Source organism: Ruditapes philippinarum, unplaced genomic scaffold (assembly GCF_026571515.1).
Source record: "Ruditapes philippinarum isolate M1 unplaced genomic scaffold, ASM2657151v2 ctg7193_1_1_1_1, whole genome shotgun sequence".
NCBI classification, from domain to species: Eukaryota; Metazoa; Mollusca; class Bivalvia; order Venerida; family Veneridae; genus Ruditapes; species Ruditapes philippinarum.
The window spans coordinates 46,552-58,003 of NW_026858210.1; the positions used below are offsets into that span (position 1 = coordinate 46,552).

At 34.5% G+C, this 11,452-nt stretch overlaps 1 protein-coding gene across 1 annotated transcript; it reads left to right on the forward strand.

Annotated features, from left to right (window-relative positions):
- Nucleotides 1-496: 496 nt before the first annotated feature.
- On the forward strand, nucleotides 497-10,968 carry LOC132752494 (E3 ubiquitin-protein ligase MIB1-like). Its single transcript, XM_060742822.1, has 8 exons — nucleotides 497-743; nucleotides 1,507-1,525; nucleotides 2,364-2,508; nucleotides 3,338-3,427; nucleotides 6,673-6,739; nucleotides 8,960-9,093; nucleotides 9,419-9,495; nucleotides 10,866-10,968. The coding sequence occupies exons 1-8, from the start codon at nucleotides 497-499 to the stop codon at nucleotides 10,966-10,968; spliced, it is 882 nt and encodes a 293-aa protein (XP_060598805.1).
- The last annotated feature ends 484 nt before the right edge of the window (nucleotides 10,969-11,452 follow it).

An 11,452-nucleotide genomic window follows, 5' to 3' on the forward strand; every position in this document is an offset into this window, starting at 1 on the left:
AAGAACTTGTTTCGCAATCGAGCTTAAATAAATATGCTTAAACCATATTTTTTTCAGGGAGTGGGGAGGGGGGGGGGGGGGGGTAGAGATTATACTGTCGTCTGCATTTTCTGTCAGGGGAGGAAATGGTTTTGGGAAGAACCTTCATGAAAGGGGGAGATTAGTCTGTCATTCAGTTCTATGTAGCACCAAGACAGGTGAGTCATGGTAATTTTCAGGCTTTGCTACCTCAGGTGCCCCTTCGTCGAGACTTTTTTTTAAAGTTAACTAACTTTCATATTTTTTTAGGAATAATTTGTCAGGATAACAACTACCGCGTAATTTAGTTCGATGACTTAAATATTTTACAAAGAAAATCGAGCAGACTTCTCGCGAAACACGATATTCGACGAGACAACAATAACCATCCTGTCATGAGAAATGTCACTTTACACATTTTTGTAGTTTTTCTCTTCCTGAATCATATTTAAAGCCTTTCAAGCTGGATTTAAACGTAATGGAACCTGCTGCGGCAGGTTCGAACCGTGTGGTTCGGGTGAATATGATGGAGGGAGTCGGAGCAAGGGTTATCCGGGGTCCTGACTGGAAGTGGGGTAAACAGGATGGGGGAGAGGGTCATATTGGCACTGTAAGAAACTTTGAAAGCCCAGAAGAGGTTGTAGTTGTATGGGACAACGGGACAGCAGCTAACTATAGATGTGCAGGCGCCTATGATCTAAGAATTCTTGATAGTGCACCTACAGGTATTAAATGTTTGACTGCTAACACCGCGCTTTCGCGATATTCTCCCTAAGAAATTGACAAAATTGCACAGTTTTCAAGTGTGTGTGGTAAAATATCGCATATTAATCTTTGAAAAATAGCTTAATTAGAGCCTGACTAAGTCACCTAAGCTTTCTGAACTTTGCCGAGTTTGAACATCATAGCAAAATCAATTTTGTGGCGCATTTCTATTTACCACATGTACAGAACTTACCGCATGTACAGAACTTTTCGTATCACACAGCTTTTGTCAATAACTGAAATCCTTGACATAACTTAGAACTAAATTGATGATAACAGTAACTGCCGATAATTGGCTGCAATTAACACATTTATGTGACATGATATGCAGCTCCATCGAACAAAGTGCCTCTGCAATTCGGCGATGTAAACATTGCTATGAATTGAGCATAATTTATGAGATACTTGTTATGTTTAAAATCTTACACCCAGAATCAGTCTTGCCATATTTGTTAGTAACTGCATGCAACCCCACACCAACCATGCAAATTTACATGCATAAATTAATACACAGCAGGACCACAAGTAAATGTCTGTGAGCATCTAGTTAAAAGTCTAAGCAGCGTCTTTAATACTCATTGAAAAGCAGTTGCACAAATACACATTATACAGATTTAACAGTCGGTAAATTTATTAAAACTGGATATCATTGATTTTTTGGAAGGGAGATTTTTTTTATGAATACTCATTGCATTATATTTCGCATTTAATTTACTCTTGCAGGATTTTGTTTATCTTTTAGGTAAACAATACGCTGCAACACTGTCTTACTAGTACTAAAATGTTAGTGACCTATGTTTTAAATTGAAACATTTTCCTACAAATTCGTCCAAAATATTTTATTTTAAATTTTGGGAAAAAAATTTTGTTTTAAAAAATTAAAATCAAAAAAAATTTTAATGTAAAAAATGTATTGCTATTAAAGCAACATCCAATGAAAACAGTCATTGAAAATGTTATTATAATTTCTTTGAAAAAAACCCTCTCTTTATTTATATAGGTACCAAGAAACAAAGGGGAAACAATGTTTTAATATTTGTAGCAGAAACCAAAAATTTGGAAAAACCGGGAAAGGGGTGAATGTCCCAAATTAAATGATCTGTTTTTCTGTGTGCTCCCATGCGGACAAAAATAAATTTTTTCGACATCGTTTTTACAGGATCAAAAACCCAAAAATAAAAGGGTTTACTTTTATTCTTTAAAAGTTTTGCCCCTAATAGGCTAGAAATTTAAATTTTTAAAGAAAATATATGTTTTCTAATGTTAATCTTTGGAGTAATGGTTATTCATCTGGAGGCCTGGAGCTGTAAAGTTGGTAGGTAGGTTTTTATTAGAGTGACATGATTGTGTTATTAACAATATAGGAAAAATACATTTAACAAATTACAACAACTGGCCACCGTTGGACTTATAAGAAACTTTAAACTATAAACAATTCATAAATAAGATATATAATTAATTCAATAGGAAATGTTAGTTCACATACATGTATATAAAACCAAGCATCCATTACTAAAATACAAGATGAATTATTTTTTTGCTTTATATGATTTTATAAGTAGAATATTTTTGTTTAACAGGATATGTGTTGACTCGAGACGCAAAAGTAAAAAGATCACAGTTCGAGGAATTTTCCCTGGTGCAAGAGTTATTCGAGGTGTAGATTGGCAATGGGAGGACCAAGATGGCGGGAATGGAAGGCGGGGCAAAGTCACAGAAATCCAGGTAGTTCATGAAATATTTGGTAAATTAACAGGAATACCTAGACATAGGTGTAAAGTAATTGAAATACAGGTTTATATATAAATTATATATTTAATGACATCTGGGTAAAGTAACAGAAATACAGGCATATATGTACATAGATTTAATGAAATCTTGGTAAAGTATCTGAAATTTAGGCATCATAGATTTATGAAATCTGCATAAATTAGCAAAAATAAAGACATACTTAGATTAAATGAAATCTTTGTCAGGTAACAGAAATAAAGACAGTAAGACATACATAGATTTCATGAAAACTGAGAAAAGTAACCAAATTACAGGCATTTATTGTACATAGAACAGTTAGGTTTCATGAAATATTGAACCATTTATAACTTAAGTTATACATCAGTGCGTCTTATTTATTAAAAAAATTAGTTAAATGACTTCTGACAATGAATTTTCAACATGTGACTTGATCAAGATTAACTATTAAGTTCATTAGAATTAATGACCATTACTGGAAGTTATTATAGAAAAAAAAACACTAAAAATGTTGGTGTAGAGGCTGATTTCTTGCCACATATTACTTAAGAGATATCAGCCCTTTGTAAGTAAAAATACATGCACATGGCCAATATAGACTAAAGAATTAAAGTATTACAATAATACAATATTGTAAAACATCTAGACCACACATTCTGCTAGTTTTGATTTAATATGTCTTCATCAGAAATGAAAAAAGGCACTAACATTCAATGTACATAAATATATACATGTATGTAGATATTGACTCTGACAAAAACGAAATCATTTAAATGAATTAAGTTAAAATAATTTTGCTTTTCAGGACTGGAGTGCAGCAAGTCCAAGAAGTGCAGCATATGTGCTGTGGGACAATGTAGCCAAGAATCTCTATAGAGTGGGCTTTGAGGGAATGGTAGGTATCATACAAATGAGCTGTGTCATGACAAAACCAACATAATGGGTTTGCGACCAGCATGGATCCAGACCAGCCTGCGCATCCGCGCAGTCTGATCAGGATCCATGCTGTTCGCTATCAGTTTCTTTACTTGTTATAGGGTCTGATAGCGAACAGCATGGATCCTGATCAGACTGCGCGGATGCACAGACTGGTCTGGATCCATGCTGGTCGCAGTTGCACTATGTTGGTTTTGTCGTGACGTGGCTCAAATGTATATGTTAACTTTGCAAAGGCCTGGAAAAGTTTTTTAAACATGTACTTTCAGTTATTATTTAAAATGATCAGTTAAAATCATATACATGTATACTGTTTATATCTGATTAATCTTAAGGCTTACCTTGCTGAATTTTCATAATGGATTTATCCTGCTGTGAATTTGGAACAGTTCATTCAAATTTTAAGGGATTTCAATATAAAAATACAAAAATCTAGCTACCAATATTATAAGAACTATTGGAAGAATGCTAGCTGCAAATTTTTAGAAAGCATGTTGCACAAGTAGTCTTTGGGGGGATAAACCTAGTAAGTAGCAGTTGAATATTATGTTCAGGAATGTTTTATAAACTTTTATTCTGTTTTCTTTATCCATGTCATATTGTGTGTTAGATATCAAAAGAAAATCTTTTGTGAAAACTCCAGATATAACTGTAAAAATATGTTGCAAGTAAGATAGGAATTTTTATTATGCCCCCATTTCGAAGAAAAGGGGGTATATTGCTTTGCACTTGTCGGTCCGTCGGTCTGTCGGTCCGTCGGTCCGTAGACCAAATGGTTTCCGAGTGATAACTAAAGAACCCTTAGGCCTAGGAACTTCAAACTTGGTATGGTGATTGGTCATGACAAGTAGATGACCCCTATTGATTTTGGGGTCAAGGGGTCAAAGGTCAAGGTCACATTGACCTTGTAAGCAAAAACGGTTTCCGATCAATAACTAAAGAACCTTAAGGCCTAGGAACTTCAAACTTGGTATGGTGATTGGTCATGACAAGTAGATGACCCCTATTGATTTTGGGGTCAAGGGGTCAAAGGTCAAGGTCACATTGACCTTGTAAGCAAAAACGGTTTCCGATCAATAACTAAAGAACCTTAAGGCCTAGGAACTTCAAACTTGGTATGGTGATTTGTCATGATCAGTAGATGACCCTATTGATTTTGGGGTCAAGGGGTCAAAGGTCAAGGTCACATTGACCTTGTAAGCAAAAAACGGTTTCCGATCAATAAGTAAAGAACTTAAGGCCTAGGAACTTCAAACTTTGGTATGGTGATTTGGTCATGATCAGTAGATGACCCCTATTTGATTTTGGGGTCAAGGGGTCAAAGGTCAAGGTCACATTGACCTCTTAGGTAAAAAACGGTTTCCGATCAATAACAAAAGAACCCTTAGGCCTAGGAACTTCAAACTTGGTATGGTGATTGGTTTATGACCAGCAGATGACCCCTATTGATTTTGGGGTTAAGTGGTCAAAGGTCAAGGTCACATTGACCTTGTAGGTAAAAACGGTTTCCGATCAATAACGAAAGAACCCTTAGGCCTAGGGACTTCAAACTTGATATGGTGATTGGTCATGATCAGTAGATGACCCCTATTGATTTGGAGTTAAGGGGTCAAAGGTCAAGGTCACATTGACCTTGTAGGTAAAAACGGTTTCCGATCAATAACGAAAGAACCCTTAGGCCTAGGGACTACAACTTGATATGGTGATTGGTCATGATCAGTAGATGACCCCTATTGATTTTGGGGTCAAGGGGTCAAAGGTCAAGGTCACATTGACCTCTTAGGTAAAAACAGTTTCGGATCAATAACTAAAGAACCCTTAGGCCTAGGAACTTCAAACTTGGTATGGTGATTGGTCATGATCAGTAGATGACCCCTATTGATTTTGGGGTCAAAGGGGTCAAAGGTCAAGGTCACATTGACCTCTTAGGTAAAAGCAGTTTTCGATCAATAACTAAAGAACCCTTAGGCCTAGGAACTTCAAACTTGGTATGGTGATTGGTCATGACCAGCAGATGACCCCTACTGATTTTGGGGTTAAGGGGTCAAAGGGAAAGGTCACATTGACCTTGTAGGTAAAAATGCTTTCCGATCAATAACTTAAGAACCTTAGGCCTAGGAACTTCAAACTTGGTATGGTGATTGGTCATGACCAGCAGATGACCTATTGTTTTTAGGGTCAAGGGGTCAAAGGTCATGTAACATTGACCTTGTAGGTAAAAACGGTTTTTCCGATCAATTAACTAAAAAACGCTTAGGCCTAGGAACTTCAAACTTTGTATGATGATTGGTGGTGACCAGCAGATGACCCCTATTGAGTTTTTGGGTCAAGGGGTCAAAGGTCAAGGTCACATCGACCTTGTAAGTAAAAACGGTTTCTGATCAATAACTTAAGAACGGCACTTAGGCCTAGGAACTTCAAACTTGGTATGGTGATTGTTCATGACCAGCAGATTACCCCTTTCGATTTTGGGATCAAGGGGTCAAAGGTCAAGGTCACATTGACCTTGTAAGTAAAAACGGTTTCTGATCAATAACTAAAGAACACTTCGGCCTAGGAACTTCAAACTTGGCATAGTGATTGTCATGATCAGCAGATGACCCCTATTGATTTTGGGGTCAAAGGTCAAGGTCACATTGACCTTGTATGTTAAAAGGGTTTCGGATCAATAATAAAAGAACCCTTAGGCCTAGGAACTTCAAACTTGGCATGGTGATTAGTCATGACCAGCAAATGACCCCTATTGATTTTGGGGTCAAGGGTCAAAGGTCAAGGTCACATTGACCTTGTAAGTAAAAACGGTTTCTGATCAATTAAGTAAAAACGCTTAGGCCTAGGAACTTCAAACTTTGTATGATGATTTGTCTTGACCAGCAGATGACCCCTATTGAGTTTTGGGTCAAGGGGTCAAAGGTCAAGGTCATGACCAGTAGATACTTGATAACCCTTATTAATTGTTTGATCACTGGGTCAGAAGTCATGCATAATTACCTTATCACATGAATAATTGGCTGCTGATAGGGGGCATACATGTTTTACAAACATATCTTGTTTAATTATGTATGTTGTGCCATGCACATCAAAAGTTGATACTACCAGCTAGCGGCTGTTTTTTTATGTTTTATATACAAGTCATAGTCCCCACATCACTACTTAGATAGTTGTATATTGTTTTATATTGTATATCATTATGTGATTTTACAGTCAGACCTCAAGGTTGTTACAGATGCCAAAGGTGGGACAGTGTACCGAGATCATTTACCATGTTTAGGTATGTACTATTTTCAAGTTCATTTCAGCAACTTGTGAAATTTTATTATTCAAGTTCTAAGCATAACAGTAATATCAGAAAGGAAGGTTAATATTAATTTTATATGGAATCCATACAAAATTAAAGTAGCTCCACTTATGTCCAAAAGAATAAAAAAGACATAAAGAGGAACATGTGAATAGAAAGATATGTAAAAGAGAATTAGGAAATATACTCTAATAAATTTAAAATCTTATTTGTCTGGTATTAATAGCCCAATTAGAGTGAAAAGTCTTCAATTCAGGGTTATTTTTCATGATTAGAATAATGATTCTGAAAAAAAGTGAGCAAACGAGATGAAATTTTTGCACAAAAGTTATTTGTCAAGACTTATATCATTTTAACAAATGGAACATTAATTCCGAAAATTTATTTCCAGCCGGGTCATGCCAAAAAACCTTGGTTGAGTCCCTTTAATATTCTGTTCATTACTTTCCTTGAAAATATAAAGAAATACATATATATGTATTTGTTTAACCCATCTACTTTACTGCACACCTGAATTTGTACTGTGTAATATCATACAGCAATACTTTCAAAATTAATATTGATATTTGAAGCTTATCCATTCCTGTCCACTATTTACAGTTTGCAAAAATGGCATGGCACGACCGTGCATACTATGTGCAAATGAGTCATTCGTATGCCACTTTTCTGCCACTGATATTAAGTTGATGTGATTAAACATTTTGAGCTCTTTTGCAAAAGAAACTGTTGTATAGCATTAGTTATGTTCAAACATCTTTCATTCTTTTGATTAAAAATTGACAAAAAAGCCAATGACAATACTCTTAGAAAAAGAATTTTTAGATATTTTGAAAATTGTTGAACAACATTCACCAAGCAGTAGTGTACTTGATGTTTGACAATGCACTACATGTCCACGTTCTTTTCTAAAGACCATATATATTTTTAACACATTTAAAAGGTTTTGTAATTAGAAAGTGGTGGAAACCATGTTAAAATAGTTAATATCAATAGCTATTTTATGGGAATAAGAGGCATTATGTTTCAAATACTTAAAATATATTAAAATCTTAAAGCATGTTTGTTAAAGGGACTCTACTGAGAATATTTTTGACATGACACAAATAGAAATATTTTTCTGAGATTTCTGCATTATTTAGTGAAGGGCTGGACTAATAAATTGTGTGCAAATTTTCAGATCATTCTTTCTATCTGTTTTTCCAGAATCGTCTTCAATATTGTGCAAAATGACCCAAAATGAAAAGTGTTACAATGCTTTTCACTCAAATCGGGTGAAGAATCTCACAAAAATGATTTTCAATTTCTTTCTGAGCATGTTTGTTATTGTTCAAACTTTGCATATTTTTTTTCCCTCTTGATTTTTGTAAGAATTTCAAATTCTATGTTTTGAAGCTTTTTAGGTCTCAGTGGAGCTCCTTTAAAGGGACTCCACTGAGGTCCAAAAGCCTTAAAAGATAACATTTGAATTTCTTACATTGATCAACGTTGGCACTCAAAACAGAAAGATATGTAAACCATAATCAAGAAATATACATGGAAATTTATTGAAAATGTTTTTTTGTGTGCTATTCTAAGCCTGAATTGAGTCAAAAATGGTTTTCAATTTTGGGACATTTTCAAAATTAGAATAATTGTTCTGAAAAAATGGAGTAAGCGAATGATCTGAAATTTTGCACACAGGTTATTTGTCTAGACCTACATCAAATGGAACATTTATCTTGGAAAATTATTTCCAGTCCCTTCATCTCTGACATATTCAGGCCCTAAACTATGGAACAATATCCCTCATTCTATTCGTAAATCTGAAACTATTAGAAAATTCCAAGCTTCCTATATCAGTTGGAATTTCACATAAGTACCTTGGTCTTGCATAGATTAAGTATTAAGTAATATATGTACATGCATTGTGTTTTGAATATGTATTTTGTTTGAATGTACATTGTTTTTGTTGTGTTTTCATGTATATATTATGCATTTTTGTCTTCATGTATGTTATTTGAAAATTTTGCTGTATAACCATTATGTAAATTATGTATATTTTATGTATATTTATGTTTTGAGGCCCACATGGAAGATTGGGAAACCAAATGTGTAGCCTCAGTAAATAAAGACTTTACTTACTTACTTACTTACTTCATGTCAAAAAAACCTCAGTTGAGTCCCTTTAATATCATTGAATCACTATACTTACAGGTGAACAAGGTCCAGGGTCAAGGTCAGGTCCTGGTGGTCTGGCTATTGGTGACCAGGTTAATGTAGATTTAGACTTTGAAATAGTTCAGTCTCTCCAACATGGTCATGGTGGATGGGCAGATGGAATGTTTGAAGTAAGTTTGCTTTCTTGCTCATATTTGATGTCTGAAAATACTGATAATTGCTATACAGTCTTTTTTTTTAAAGTAAAAGAGGCATTTAATTGAATACACGGAGAAGATGTTATGTTTAATACTCTAGATACTACAGGTAAACACAGTACGAATACTGTCATTGTATCTGCTGTCGTAAAAAAAAATTTAAGTAAAAACAAACAAAACAAAACTTGGGACAAATTTGTAGGAAAATAACTGTTGGTAAAATTAAGTTTTCCAATAAATACTAAAAAAACCTCTTTACCTAGTATATTGTATAACTAAATTTTATCATATATTACAGTGTTTAGGACAGACTGGGACAGTGGTTGGTATTGATGAAGATCATGATATTGTTGTATCATATTCTAGTGGAAATAGGTGAGACAATCATTCTTGTATCACAGGTTGGCAGTATCAATTGTTGTTTTTCTGCAAATTTTAAGCCAATATATTTGGCTGTCCTTTCCTCAGATGTAAATATGAGGCAGTATTCTACTATCTTTTTCTGAGATGTAGAGGAAATAATTTCCCTCTCAGCTGAAGCTTACAAAACTCTTCGTCTTTATATGTGCTTGTCAACTACCATTATCTGCAATTCTTTTAAAGAACATGTACTCCTAAACCACAATGTGGATTTTGACCAAACTTCATAGAAATAAACCTAAGTAGGTCTTCCCTTCTACAAAAGAATAAAGTGTACTTGATGAACTTAAAGCTGCACGCCTCCAGATGAGCCAAAATATTTCAAGAAAAACAATTTTGAGAAAAATGTTCTAAAATTTTAAGAAAGGTAAAAACATATAAGATCCAATTAATATTTTACATGTTATTTAATGTGCAGTATTTTATCACCATATTTCTACTGGGTTACTAATGCAGTAAGGGCTTTATTGCATATGTTGACCCCTTTTAGTAATTTTCTTGGATTGTAAGTGCCGATGGCAATATGTAAATTTCCTTATTTTTTCACCTCAAAATATTTTACTCAAATAAATACATTTCCAAAATTTTCATGAAAACTAACATAAATCTGGAGGCGTGCTGCTTTAAATATTTTGCGATGATATCTTCGAAGATTAAAATGGACAGTTTATAAGCAATATTTCAGAATTTAAAAGAAATAAGATGTGTCAATTTATTAAGAAGTATTACCTCCCTTACATTATCTATGTTATTTAAGAGTTTAAAAAATCTAAGACCTCATGAAGGTTAAGTAAGTTCAAATAGTCTCATATAAAAAATTGCAGGTCTGATTTTTTTTTTAGAAGAAAAAAAAGAGAGTTTTATGTGTGATAATTTGAATGGTACATAGATATTTTTGTAAACTTTGGCTTTCAGTTGTCATTTGATTAAAGTTGCTTGCTACAAATCATTTGCAGCATTTAGTTGTGTACTTGAATCTTGCCACTGCCCAGGGATGCCATATAGGCTGGTTTATTGAATGGCGGATGGTTCCACTTAGGTACTCATTCCTATCTGAAATAATGCTCAAAGAGGAATCTACTGTCTTTATCAGGCCTCATGTTTATAAAACTATTTTCTGAGCTCTGTCTCAAATTTCTGGATTTTTATTGGCCAGTGTTTATTGTGCGCATATTTCTTACCAATTACTTACAGTACCTGAGATGTGAGTCTGAGCTGAGAAAACTCCCTGGTCAATTAATATTTTTTCAAAACTCGAAATAAAAAATGTGTATAGAATTATATAATGTCTACCATTCCTTCAAAGTACTTTTATATCATTTTAGATGGACGTTTAACCCGGCTGTATTGACCAAAGTGAGCACGCCTAGTAGTACAAACTCGGCTACTAGCGAGAACGGCACTAACCTCGGAGCCCACGTGGAGTAGGGCTCGACACGCCACTCCACCAGTTCGGCAGTAGGAGATCTTGTACAGATATGCTGAACGATGTGGAGAGAATTAAAGTCCTCAACGAGGCATGGAGAGTGGGCCGAAAGCTATGATGCCTGTAAGTGGATGTTAAATCTTTTCTTTCTATTTAACATGCATGTTTGTGTTGATTGAATTCAACACAGGAGGTTGCTGAGGAAGACATTAATTTAGAAGTTTAATTTTTAATTTCCCCCTTTTTTTTTTTTTTTTTTTTCCCCCCTTTTTTTTCCCCTTTTTGGTTTTTTCCCCCCAAAGGGTTTAAAATTTTTTAAATTTTCCCTTTTTAAAAAACCCGGAAAACCCGGGGCCCTTTTTTTTTTTTTTTAAACCTTTTCGGGGTTTTTTTTTTCCCCGGAAAAAAACCTTTTTTTCCTTTAAAAAAAAAACCCCGGGGGTTTTTTTTTAAAAAACCTCCCGGTTTTTTTTTTCCCAAAAAAAA

What these genes read in the sequence shown, in the direction of transcription:
- LOC132752494 (XM_060742822.1), top strand. Translation starts at nt 497, where the DNA reads ATGGAACCTGCTGCGGCAGGTTCGAACCGTGTGGTTCGGGTGAATATG. An exon ending in AGATCATTTACCATGTTTAG is followed by an intron (nt 6,740 to 8,959) that starts GTATGTACTATT and finishes CTATACTTACAG; the next exon opens with GTGAACAAGGTCCAGGGTCA. An exon ending in TCATATTCTAGTGGAAATAG is followed by an intron (nt 9,496 to 10,865) that starts GTGAGACAATCA and finishes ATATCATTTTAG; the next exon opens with ATGGACGTTTAACCCGGCTG.